The sequence below is a fragment of the Heterocephalus glaber genome, unplaced genomic scaffold (genome assembly GCF_053883595.1).
Source record: "Heterocephalus glaber isolate CG9 unplaced genomic scaffold, H.glaber_assembly_v1.0 deba00000071, whole genome shotgun sequence".
In the NCBI taxonomy this organism is placed as follows: domain Eukaryota; kingdom Metazoa; phylum Chordata; class Mammalia; order Rodentia; family Bathyergidae; genus Heterocephalus; species Heterocephalus glaber.
Genome location: NW_028258137.1, coordinates 32,447,591 through 32,461,715, shown reverse-complemented (window position 1 = coordinate 32,461,715; position 14,125 = coordinate 32,447,591). Strand labels below are relative to the sequence as shown.

Sequence of the window (14,125 nt, the reverse complement as noted above, 5' to 3'; positions counted from 1 at the left end):
TTTGGGCTAAAAGGCTAATGGGATTGAATAACCTTCCTTATTACTGGCTGCTGCTGCAGGAGTCGTACTGCATCGCCATCTTGAGCTTGTTGCTGTTTTCTCCAGTCTTGGTTATTTGTTATAGCCTGTAGGCCTTAAGGTGGCATTTTAGTGAGCCATTCTGAGCCCTCCTTCCTTTCCCAGTGCTTAGTACTGCTATGAAACCTTTGATGAGTCAGGTATAGAAAAGATATCCAGTGAAGCACACTGAAATCAGCGTGAAAATGTGTTTGGAAATTCCTGATCGTTTTTTTCTTTGCTATAGTCAAAGGCATGTTTACGGGTAAGAACATAACAAAACTGTGATCTAAGTATATGTGGATGAATGCGTGTTTGAAGAGGAAATTCTTTTGAAAATGCTGTTGATCTGATTCCTGTGATATTGCTAAAATATTAATAATTTTAATGTAAAACTATAAAACTTGTTTCTTTCCCAAATTGCTTGAGCAAAATAATTGTGATACAGAAAAAGGAAAAAGAAATCCACGTTTAACTCTTTCATGGGAAAACTAAAACTTTCTCTAATTTTAAGTAAGAGAATGTCTGTTTACTAACTAGTTATATTGCTTTAAATGATTTCATATGTTTGCTCTAGTCTTAAAACAGGCTTTATTTTTCTAAAAATAAACTATATGGAGTAGTGATTCAAAATTAAAATTGCTATTAATTTTCAGAGTTCTGGAATGGAAAGACTCCAAATGCAAAAACTTATTTACAGGAAAAATTTGAACTAAGAACATTTACAGGACAAAATCTGAATTAATTAAGCAAGAATGCCGTGAAAACATCAATGAATCTGTTTATATCCTTCCTTAACCTTCATTTTCACAGCAGCATTCGAGCTGTTTATACTTACACTAATTTCTTGATAAACAAAATGTCTTAATTTTAAATTTGTAGCACTCGTGTGGCTCATATGATTTTACTTATTTAGCTTAATTTTAAATTTTCAGATGTTTATGTCAGGGTTTTGTGGGGGATTTTTATGTGTTCTATAAAAAATATTTTGGTTTCCCTAGCCTCCATCTTCCAAGAAGAGTGATGGTTCTGGGACATACACTAAGTTGCAGAATACCCAGGTGAGAGTCATGTCTGAGAAGAAGCAGAGAAAAAAGGCGGAAACAGAAAGCAAGCAAGAAAAGGCTAATCGCATAATATCAGAGGCTATAGCAAAAGCAAAGGAGCGTGGGGAACGCAATATTCCACGAGTAATGAGCCCTGAAAACTTTCCTAGTGCTTCAGTTGAAGGAAAAGAGGAAAAGAAATGTCGAAGGATAAAATCAAAGCCAAAGGACAAAGACAGCAAAAAAACAAAAACATGTTCTAAGTTAAAAGAGAAGACAAAAATTGGGTAAGTTGGTATTAATTAAATTTAATTTCTTTCAATTTGTTGTTAAAGCACAACTAGTTTTACTTTCTGATGTTGATGTGGTGTTTACTCCAACATTGAAGTTTTATAGTCCTTGATAACATGTGTGTTTCATTTTGGAATGAATTAGTAATATTCCAGGGTCGACTAAATTTTATTGTTATATGTATACAGCTTTTTGCGTATTAGTATTAATGAAAGAATATGAAACAGATAAGAGAAAAATGCAAATGAAATAAGATCCACATTGCTGTGCCAGTCTAAAATTCACTTGCTTTATGAAATATGCAGTGAGATTATTTATAAGGTTTCTTTACCTCTCAGTTGTACTGTACCTCAATGGCACCTGACAGTTTAAACATGAAATACAGTATTTTCTCATGAACCTAACAACTCAATATCTTGGTACTAAATGTAACGGCCAAAAAAAAGTAAGGCCATATAAATCAACAGTAACAATAAGTAGCTCCTGGCACTTACTGATTTATTCTCATACAGTCTCTGATTTACTTTATGTAATGAAGAGGCCAGATGAGGATTAATGCTCCAAGAGAATTATAAGAACAAAGAATTGCTCTAGGAGGATACATTTAATCCTGTGTGCTTTTATTTGACTGTTTAATACATTTTCAAAAAATAAAATATAATAAGAGTTACTTGCTTTAATATTTATATTTGTTTTGCATATAAAGGTGTGCATATAACTTAAGGCCAACATAGTTTAGAATTGTCTTTGCAGAACTGTTTGGTCAGTTTTAACAGCTTTCTGTGCAATTTTTTTTTGGTACCAGGGATTGAACTCAAGACATTGCTCGTGTAAGACAGACATGGTACCACTGAGCTAAATCCCCTGCCCCTTTCTGTGGAATTTTTAAAGTGTTTAATCTGAGATTTCTAGTAGTCATACAAAAAATAATTCCTTTGTTACAGATCTTCATTTCCTTAAGAAATTATATATATATATTTACAATAAAAACAATTTTGTAAACCAAATAAATTTTAGCATTTTAAGTGCAGCTACCAAATTGAATTATTTAGTTTGTCCCTGATACCTTTCAAAACAAATCATTAAATAATATAAGCTCTCTTGTTATAATAGATCAATAAGTAATATTATCATTGACTTTTATGTGCAGGTAGCTAAAATGAAATTTAAAAGTTAGTTTTCTACTCATTTACTTTTTAAAGGTTTTGGTATAAAAGTATCTTATTTTTCCAAAATCATGTCTAGTTTAAGAAAACCAAATTTAATGTTTTGCTGTACTAGTGTGTAATATAATTCAGGTTTTCCAGTTTTTATTTCTTCACAGACTGGCAGAATAGTATTGGGGGGGGATTACATATTGAAAACAATGAATAAAACAAGAAGAAATTGGATAATAAATTTCACAAGTTAAAGCAATTGTTATTTGCTTTAAATTTGGGAGGGGACTGGAGCAAGTAGAGACAAAGATAACCAGAAGTGAATCTGATTTAAGACTAAAATAGTCTACAAATAGGAAAATGCTAAGTAAATTATGGAGAAACATGAAAAATAGTTTTAAAAAAATGATTCTGGAGATTGATTCCTTAGCCTTTTAAAATTTTTTACTTTATATTTTGATACAGTCTTGCTAAGTGCCTAAGTTGTCCAGGCTGGGTTTAAACTTAGTATTCTCCTGCCTCAGCCTCCCAGAGTGCTGGGATTACAGGCATTTAATCACTCTGTTTCAGGCACTAACTTACTGAGCTTTATCCCCAGCCCTACATAGGCCTTTTTGGTAGAAAAATTTATGATTTGTAAACAGGTAAGTAAAGTTCAAGTTTGCCTATATATTATTAAGTTACTGGAGTAAAACTATTTTGATCATCTATATCAGCCAAAGACAAAAGTTTATCATAATGTTTAAGCAAAACCGTAATTGGAACAAATAAATTCATATCGAATCCTAAGTTCCAATATGTTAGCCAACTGAAATATTTCCTTACTATGCTTTCCAAAAAGCCACTGTGTTTTGTCATTTTAAACTTGCCAAGTTTAATTCTTTTGTGAGGAGTCATTATTTAAGTAAAGATCAGTTGCGTCATTTCAACTGGCAGCAGCATTTTAAGATATATGAAACACTAAAAACTCTTACTTTTCTATTAACTTTAGAATTGGTCTGCAGATATCAAATTATTGATATATCAGATAATTTAGAAAGCAGTGTGTTCAATTTAACTACCAGCAGTGTAAAATATAAAATTGAATCATAAATTATAAACAATTTATAGTTGACCTACAGAGTAGGTGTTTTAACTCATAGGTGTGATTTAATATTTGATATAATCTAGCAACTAATCTGAAGAAAAACAGTTCTGCCGTTCTTGCCAGTACACTTGAAACCTTTTCATTATTTGTCACTTTTATTTGTCTCTTTTATAGATTTTGTTTTTCAATGCAAAAAATCATGTTCTGTTCAGAGCATTTTCATACAGTTTGATTGAATTTCTACGATAATTCTTTAACTTACCTATTGGGGCATGTAGTATGATGTGGTTAAATTCTTTGGCTCTGTAACCATTTGTTCACTTTCTAATTTACTGGTTACAAACAGTATAAAGCTAGACAGATGCTTAACCTCTTTTCTGTAAAATAGGGATAATGATAGTGCTGGCCTTGTAGTATTGAGGATAAAATGAATAAATAACACTTAAAATATAAGTATTAAACAAGTGTTAGCTGTTAACATTTTCTGAATATATAAATAGCATATAGTTATTTAAGGAAAAGGCCCAAGCCAGTAGTCACACAACCTTCAAGTTTATACTCATCCAGCTACATAGATTCTCTTTTTCCTAAGGCTGTTTTTAGGTAAGATCATCTTAAAAGTCAAACAGAAAAAATATCAGTTTGCTTGCTTGCTTGCTTGCCTGCCTGCCCTCCCCCCTCTCCTCTCCCTCTCCCTCCCTCTCTTCCTCCCTCCCTCCCTTCCTCCCTCCTTCCTCCTCCTCCTTCCTTTCCTCCCTCCCTCCTTCCTCCTTTCCTCCCTTCCTCACTTCCTTCCTTCTTTCCTTCTTTATTGTAGTTGGGATTAAAGCCAGGTTTTCATGCAGGCCTAGGCATGCTCTCTACTGCAGAGCCAGACCCTTAGCCCATCCTTTGCTATTTGTTGTGGTGCACAATAGATTAATTTAATGGTTATTTTCACTTAATTATGCCTCTGTTTGTCATGTTAAACTAGCATTTGGGATTGGTAGGTACATTTTGTTTGTAGTGTGTCTGGAATTTGACAGTTGCCTACTCAGGATTATGTAGAAGAGTAAATTGAAATGGAAATGGTAGGGGCAAAATTAAGGGTGAGGTAGGACTTTAAAAAAACTTTTTTGCTCTGACATTTTTCGTGATCTTGACAGTTTCTAAAAAATGGACTTTCACATAGGATAGGAAGTATTCATACAATAATACTAGGAACATAGTAGATGCTACAAGAATGGAATGAATTTTATGAAATGAATGAACATAAAGAAGCTTAAATAGAAAATGATATTAAACAGTTGAATTTGATTTATTAAATTGAAAATAGAAATGGCAAATTAATCCATTCATAAAGCCACAGGGGTGTAAATAAAGATTTGGTAATATTAGAGAATTAGGGTCTAAAATAAATTAGTAAAATTGATTGTAAGACCTACAGTAAAATTTTCTTAGGGCTTGGTTTGGTGTTAAATCTTGTAAAAATAGGGATTCACATGATTTAATTGAAGCATTTTCAAATTTATGATATTTAAATTGTTTCCATGTTATCAGAATTTTTTGTCATAGATTAACTAGAATGCTTTTACAGATGTTCTCATAGTCATATATGTTTAATCAGTTATAGTCTTATGGTTAAACTTCACTTTTTTTATTCATAATTATATTTGTTACAGGAATACTAGTCAACAAGTACTAGAAGTAGCTTTTCTCTTTAGTTATGACAGAAAATACCTACATTTGGAAATTTTTTTATTGATGATGAATGAACCCAGGGGCTTGTACATGAGCTGCAACTATAGCCACTAAATATAGGAATTAAGTCATGTTATGAAGGAAAACAGTGAAACATTAAATTTCAAATCTACAGTATGCTTTTGTTCGCTATAGTGTTTTGGGTTTTTTGTTTTTAGTTCTGGGGATCTAACCCAGGACCTTGTCCATGCTAGGCAAGCAATGTACCACTGAGCTTTGTCCCCAGCCTCTCCTATAATCTTCTGATCCTCCAAGAAGGAAGGAGGAAAATAACATTTGCTAATACCTACCATCTTATATGTATGTGTCTATTTTTTTAAAGTACAAGTATGGTCACATGTAAATCTTTCTGTAATAAAATTTAAAGGAAAAATAAGATTGTATAAAATCAGAGGGAAAAGTAAGCCATCAGAAATTGTCACTTCATATTCCAAGGAAATAACATGACACATGAGCCCACGATTGCAAATTCTTTGAAACAATAGGAAATAATACCTGCTTGAATAAATTAAATGCAGGAATTATTTCTTGATGTGTAGTAAGTAAAAAAGCACTTGAAAAATGCTTGCTGTAGTGGCTGCATATGCCAGTAATCCTAGGATTTGGGGAGAATGAGGAAGGATTGCAAGTTCAAGGCCTATCTGGATTACACAGTGATTTCAAAACCAGCCTACACAAAAACTATGGGATAAATTTGTTATGTATGTTTTCTTATACCATTAATAGACTTTATAAAAGTCCTATAATTTTTTAAAGCCAAGCAGATAAAATGCCTTACTGATTTCACTGCTTATATCTAAATTTAAAAACTTGGTGAAAATGTGAAATATTCATCTGCAGGAAGAGTTAATACATATATTACTTATTATGAATTTCAGTTAAGATTTACATTCTATTTTTTAAGAATTCTACTTTTATGTGATATCAGTAGTGTCTGTCAGCACAAAGATACACCATATTTCATAAAATCTAAGATGTCATTGATTATAAGACTGTTATAAGATGTTATTGTTTATAAGATTGTGTTAGTAAGAAAGAAAAAAAATTTATGAGTTAAAAGTAGCATATTACTAATGGATTCTGATTGTAGAGATGTTAATATGTGGGGTTTTTTGGGTTTTTTTTTTTGGTCCCAGAGATTGAACTCGGGACCTTGCGTTTGCGCAGGCGCCAGAGAGATGTTAATATGTGAAAAATGTATATTTTTTAATAAAAAAATGTGGCTGGCCATGGAGGCATGTGCCTAAATTCCCAGTATTTGGGAGGCGGAGGCAAGAGTATCAACACTAGTTCAATGCCAACCTGAACTACTTAGTGAGAGCTTGCTTCAATAAAACAAACAAACAAAAATGTGCTGATAAATCTATTGATTGATTAATACTTAGCTAGTATATAGATCCTGAGTGATTATTTGTATGAAACAACTCAATGATTTCAACCTTTTTTTAAAAAATGATGTCCAACTTTAAATAGGAAATTATTGACATTACCAAAAGCTTTATAATAGAACATTGCTTTCACCTATTTAAAGATTACAGTTTTAGCTAAAATGAAGCTTTTTAAAACTTGCTTGCTTTTCCAGTGTGAGTGTAAAGTGAGATCGTGAGGTGAACTTTAAATGGAAGTCATTTCACTGTTATTAGAAACATTAAAGTTTATCTTTCATGACTTTAAAATGCCTCAGTACCTTTCACTTGGCATCAAAGAAAAATAATATGAAATAGTATTTTTGTCTGTTTTCTTCACTAATGATAAATTGGGTCCATTAATTATAACAAATGGACTAACTTGGTAAGATTCATTATTTGTTCAATTATAGTGAGCCAAAAGGGGACAATTACATCTAAAAATCAGATATAGGCATGTCAGGTATAAACATTGCAGTTTTCTAGTGCCTGTATTCATCAAATGAATTAATATTTCAAATTTATATCTTAGTTTCAAAATGCTTTTTTTGTGTCAGAAACAGCTTTGATATTTATTTTTTTTAATTGCCTGAGTATCTGTGGCTATAATTTGCTGACATTGATAACAGCTTTACTCTTGATATATTCTATATTATTTTGTTGCTTAACTTTGGGAATATTTCTCCTTAACATAACTAATTAGTACTTTATTTGAAGAATATATTTATAGCAAAATATTATTTTAGAATTAATACAGTAAGCCTGAATCTATGATGGAAAATGCAGTGCAATTGGTATTTTGCTTATTTGGTTTTATTTTATTTGTACTACTTTTGAACCATCTGATTTCCTGCAGATAGTATTTATGACCATCTGTTGTCATTGTATAGGCAGTAGAATTCTAGTTGCTTGAAAGTCCGAGAAACCTTAATGTTAATTATTTATTAAAAGGTAATATAGTTTTGGATAGTTCTTATGCATTAAACTATGTTTATTGGTATTAATTTATTGACTGGGTGAAGTATAGTGCCACTTTATTTGAAAATCAGTAAAATATCTTGGAAATAGTAATCTAAGTGTAGACAGACCTTTATTGTTTTTTACTAGACTTGTGACTTCAGCAGTTTGTTTCATCTTTTGAAGCTGAACTTTCCCTATCTATGCTTCCTTGTGTATCTTACAGGTTTTCTCAAAATCAGCTGAGATATTGTAGTTAAAGGCATTTTGAAATTTTAAATATTCCTAGTTTTCTACAATAGTTGCCAGTGTCTCACAAACCTGGGAGAGCAGCAGAATCTTTTGGGGAATATTTTAAAAGTCATATTTGGATCCCACTTACTAAATGAGGACCTTGAGGTTGAGACCAACATATCTGGGAAAGGGCGATTATCTCTTTGTTTTTATATTTTATTCAGTTTTTATTTGGAAATGATTTTAGTCTTGCAAAAATAGGTTACTGTTCCCTTAGGTTCTTTTCTCACTTTCTCACATGTTAATATTTTATATAACCATAACACAATTAGCAAAACCAAAAAGTAAACACTTATACAATTCTCTTAACTAATCTGCAGGCCTTGTACAAATGAGATTTGTTAGTTCTCCCTTTTTTGTTGTTTCTGTTTTGTTTTGGCCAAAATCCAATTCAGTATCTTCTTTCATTTTGTTGTCTTGTCTACTTAATATCCTCTAATTTGAGATGGTTCCTCAGTCTCTATTTTAGCATACTGGCTAGATATTTTGTAGAATGCCTCTCAACTTGACTTTGACGTTTCCTCATGAGGAAACTATATATATTTTTTTCCCATTAACTTTATTGGTACATTTTAGGTATAAAATACAGTTACATTCATCATTGGGATCTTGTACCATTACATGAGTGTCTTGGTTCTTATTCTTTTCCCCTTCCCTTGCCCTCCCTTCACCCCCTCCACCCGTCCCTATTTGCAAAGACCTTGTTTCCATTTTTTTCCTCTTCTCATATTTTTTCCTTTCCCTTTTTTCCTTTCCCCTACCCCTCCCAATTACCCTGCTCTTTTAGACCATTTCTTCCTCTTACACAATATCAGTTATACATTTTTTAAATTACAATATTAAGATCTAGGAGACATTACCACAGATTTTACAGAATTTAAAAGGATATAGAAAGCATATTACAAAAATCTTTTTTGAAATAAATTTGACAACTTCTAAGAAGTACCTTGGAAGACAAATTAATGAAACTAACTCTGGAAGAAATATAAAATTTGAATAGCACCTATTAAAGAAAGTATATTCCTAGCTTGAAAACCTACCTATATGACAACAGCAGGCTCATAAACATTTTAACTGATAAATTATATCAAACAATTAAAGCAGAAAAAAGAAGGAACACTTCTCCCCTCATTTTAGGAACTCAACATTGTGCTAATCCTAAAACTGGATAAAGATAATAGAAGAAAAAAGTATGAACATAGATAGAAATTTGTTTAACAAAACAAACTCTTAGAAGTCAGATCTGGCAGGATGTAGAAAGTGGTTTAACTATAAGGATGGCAGTGTTGGTTCAGCATTGGAAGATCCACCCCCAAAAGTCATCATTTTAACAGAGGAAAGGAAAAAGCCATATGATCCTGTCACTAGTTGGAGAAAAAGTATTGGACTAAATTCTACAGCTGTTCATGGTAAAAGCTATCAGGAGCCTAGAAGTAGAACAGAAACTTCTCAACAGATTAAAGACTTGTACTCCATACTTCCAGTGAGAACACCTTATATGAATGGAGAAGATACAGTGCTTTCTCCTTAAGGTGGGGAACAAGGGCAGATATGCTTACTCTTTATCTGTCCATTAAACTTTGAAACCTAGGCCCCACCAAAATAGTCTGGCAATAAAATGACACAACTAGGATAGGCTTGGCATGGCAAAAGCAAAATCTTTATATGAGGATGAAATGATCATCTACAGAGAAAATACTAAGAAGTCTCTAGGAGCCCCTAGAACTTGTACTTGAATTTAGCAGGATTAGAAAACACAAGGTGTATATAAAAATTCAGGTCTGTGTATACTTGCTATAAATGAAGAATTGAATATTGAAATTTAAAAGTTATGTAGGAGTACAAAGGACCTAGAAAAGTTAAAAACAAAAACAGTGTTGGAAGACATTTAGTATCTAATTTTAAGACTTCTTCTAAAGCTACAGTAATCAAGGCAGTGTTGGTGTAAGGAAAGACATATAGATCATTGGAATAAAACAGAGAATCTAGAAATAGAACCACATATATATGGTCCACTGAGTTTTGAAAGATTATTTAACATTAGCATTTTATAGACTATAAACTCCATTCAAGAGCCAAGGAAGAGATAGTGTTTTCAGCTAACAGCACTAGAACATCTCATATCTGTATATAAAAAATTAACCTCAACCCTTTTTTTCCATACATGAAAATAACTTGAAAGGATCTATGAACCTAAATAAGAAAGCGTAAAATTATGAAACTTTAAGAAATTATAAGGGAAAATATTTATGAATTCAGGGTAGGCAAGAACTACCTAGGATACAAAAGACATTATGTATAAAAGAAAAAAATTGATAAATGAGATTCTATCAATATTTAGAGCTTTAAGTTACATCATTAAAATGAAAGGTAGTCCTTAAACAGACCATATTTATAATGCATATAACCTATGACCAGAATATATGAAGAATTCTTACACCTCATTAATAGACAACCCAATTAAAAAGTAGACATAAGAAGATGATAAATAGCCAGTACAGCACAAGGAAAGGTGCGCAACTCTAGAATCAGAAAAATACTAATCAGTACAATAACAAGATTGAATTATACACTCATTAGGGAGATGAAGTTAAAAGTTTTAAAAGCCTTGTCATGACTTTTTCTTTTTGTTGGATTCTCCCCCTTTGCATTTATTTTGTCATGCCCAACGGATTCATTCTGCTGAGCTTCCTGGGATTGTGATCCTCATTGTCTTTTCCTAGGGTATTGTCTAAAATTTTTTGGAGTGCCGGTTTGATATTCATGAAGTTCCTGAGGTGCTCTTTATCATGAAAGTATCTTATTTCTCCATCAATTTTGAAAGATAGTTTTGCAGCGTACATCAATCTGGGTTGGAGGCTGTTTTCCTTTAGGGCTTGAAATACATCACTCCAAGCTCTTTTTGCCTTGAGGGTTTGCATTGAGAGTCTGCTGTGATTCTGATGGGCTTTCCTTTGTATGTGATTTGTTTCTTTTCTCTCACTGCTTGTAGAATTTTGTTCTTCTGTTAGATTTCTGTAATCCTAACTATTATATGCCTATGTGTAAATTTTTTTTGATTAAGGCTATTTGGAGTCCTATATGCCTCCCTTATCTGTATGTCAAGTTCTTTTCCCCTCCTTGGGAAGTTTTCTGCCATCACTTGTGTGAATAGTTTTTTTATGTCATCTGCCCTCTCTCCTGTTTCTTCATTGACTCCAATCAGTCTTATGTTATTCTTCTTTGCATGGTCTAGCAGCTGCATTGATTTCTCGTGTTCCCTTAAAATTTTAAAGCAATTTTTCTTTTCCTCCTCACTAATTGCAACCTTATCTTATATATGTGAAATTCTATCCTCACATTGGTTCATTCTGCTGCACAGACTTTCGATGGAGTTTTTAATCTCTTGGAAATCTGTTTGCATCTGTTTTATGGATTCCATTTGTTTCCTATGTTGGGATTCCATCATGTTCCTCAGATCCTCTGTTTTTTTTAATCTGTGTCCTCTCTAGGTTTATTAATCATGTCTTGCACCATGAGCAAAATCTTTGCTGTTAACTGAGTAATTATTTCTGATTTCATTTTTCCCAGATCCTCTTTTGTTGCCAGTTCAGAGAGTCCAGGTGGTTAAGTATCAGTTTGTTCCATCTCGTTTCCCTTTGGGGTTGCTGTAGGTGATGTGGAAGTCTGTTTTTGAGGCTTGTTTATGTGTTTTCTCATTTCCACGGGGTGGGCGGGTGCTTCTGGCACCCACTCGGCTCAGCTTCTCTGCCCTAGGAGCTTGGGATGGTGGTGGGGGTGCTTCCTTCCGGGTGCTGGGACTGGCTCATGTTCTCTGCCCTAGGAGCCTGGGATCAGGAAACTATATTTTAAACAGGCAGCTTTCTAATGAGGGCTTCCCTATGCAATTAGGAACCACTGATCTCATATCAACCTAATTAATTGTTCCTCTTTGTAGTATTACCCAGAAACCATTTTAGAACATACAGTAAACTGATAAGACTACACAGTTTCTAGTCATTGATCTGTGTAACTCCAATTTAAATATCTTTAAATAAATATATTTCTTTTTTTTTTTTTTTACTTTTATTTCCATTTATTTTATGCCTAATTTATTCCCATGCCATAAGTTTTTGTTTCTTCAGTTTCTTCTGGGATATCTTTTTCTTCTGTGCATCTTCCTCCTCTGGTTTAGGAACAATTTGTTCTTTTTCAGTAAGGATCATCTCAATATGGCAGGGGGCGCTCATGTATGGGTTAATCTGGCCATGAGCTCTGTAAGTATGGCGGCGCATCTTGGGTGCTTTGTTCGCCTGGATATGTTCAGTGACCAGAGAATCGACATCTAAACCCTTAAGCTCAGCATTACTCTCTGCATTTTTAAGCATGTGCAGTAAAAATTCAGCACTCTTTTTGGGCCACCAGCCCTGTGTCCAGCCCCACTGTTTGGCCTGGGCACACCTACCAACTCCAACATTGTAAGGCCTGAATGGCACACATTGTTTCTTTAATGTGACATCCTCCAGATACTTGGTGGCCTTTCAGATATGCATACCCTTGATGGCCTGGGCAGTTTCACAGATGTTCTTAAAGTGAACACGAAGATTTGAGCCTCTGGATTTGCATGATTTTGTGGCGTTTTCTGGGTCAAAAGAGTATCGAACTGTTTTCACAGGTCACCTCTAGCCGCTTACAGGAAGAGTATATTTGCTTTTTTAAAAAAAAGAACTTCAATTAGTTGTCAGTCAAGAAGAGTAAGCATCAACTTATTTTTTTCACATCGTGGAAAAGTGCCCTTTATTTTTATTTGTATTTTTTTTCCAGTAACGGGAATTGAACTCAAGACCTTGCACTTGCCAGGCAGGCATGGTGCCACTGAGCTACATCCTCGACCCAGAAAAGTACCCTTTATTGACAAAAGGGACATACTTAACATTTTGGATTTAGAAAGATTTAATAGGAAACTACTTTATCTGAAATATCTATTACAGAGTTTTTGTTGTTGTTTTGACCATGCTGAGGATTAAATCCAGGACCTTGTACCCACTAGGAAAGCAGTCTACCATTCAGTTACAAGCCCCACAAAGAATTTGAAAAAGATTTTTGCCTGTTCTTAGAAATTGTTAATGAGGTTATAAAATAAGATACTGTCCCAGACCTATTGAACAGTGTTAGAGGAAAGCATGTATAGAAAATAAAGTAAAAATTACTTTTTTGCTTTTAAGTAAAATTTTAAAATAATAAAATACAAAGGCTTTCCTAAGGTATTATGGGAAACATTTTTAATCTAATCTATCTCCACCACCATAAAGGGTGGGTGATCAAGATAGATTTGGTAGCACTTATTAATTAGTATTTATTTTCTAGGGATTTAGGTAAAATTTATCAATAAAAATAATGTTTGAATAGTCATTTGAGATTCTTCCTTTAATCCTCTTGTTTTATTGGAAAAGAAAATGTATAACTGCTTCATAGTTATTTATAAATTATTAAGTATTTCTCAATTTGTTTTTATTCATTGGGATTTAATTCTTCCTTTTATTCCCTCCAGTGCTAAGGATTGAATGCTTGAGTGCTCTAGCACTAAGCTGTGTCCCTACCCTGTTTTATTTTTGTTTTTGTTTCTGTTTTTGAGACAAGGTCTCACTCATCTCAGTCCTCTTGCCCTAGCCTCTGAGTAGATAGGATTACAGGCAGGTGCCACTATGCTCAGCTATACATAAGTTTTTAAGCTGCCACATAGATATTGTATCAGAACATGTATTTCACATAATTCAGTTAGCTTATCACACAGGGACAAAATTCCTTTTCAGGTAATATATTAAAGGATGGTAACAGATCTTGATTTGTATTTCATAAGAAATTCTTAAGCAATGAAACTTTCTCTATAGTCTTTTCATCTATAAACTAGTTTAAAATACCCATTGAGATTGGAGATGGATAACAAGTGGGAAAAAGCATCAACTATACATTTCTTTTACCCAATTATAGTTACTGACCTTGCCATTGAAAATCATCTGCACAAGTGCCTTAGGTTGTAGCAAATAATCACAAGGAGTATAATAGCCATCCTAAAAAAGGAGGATACTAGAAGAGGCATGAGAGAGCCCT

At 33.2% G+C, this 14,125-nt stretch overlaps 1 protein-coding gene across 13 annotated transcripts in view; it reads left to right on the top strand.

Moving 5' to 3' along the window:
* The window catches only part of Chd9 (chromodomain helicase DNA binding protein 9), a 246,276-nt gene that overhangs the window by 125,932 nt on the left and 106,219 nt on the right, over positions 1 to 14,125 (top strand). For 12 of the 13 annotated variants that reach the window (XM_013073316.3, XM_021260909.2, XM_021260908.2 and 9 more), the window contains one exon: positions 1,059 to 1,390. In XM_013073316.3, coding sequence (XP_012928770.2) covers positions 1,059 to 1,390 — 332 coding nt within the window. Of the gene's footprint in view, positions 1 to 38; positions 323 to 1,058; positions 1,391 to 14,125 lie in introns of those variants that run through there. The other variant, XM_004847927.4, reaches the window with a different exon arrangement.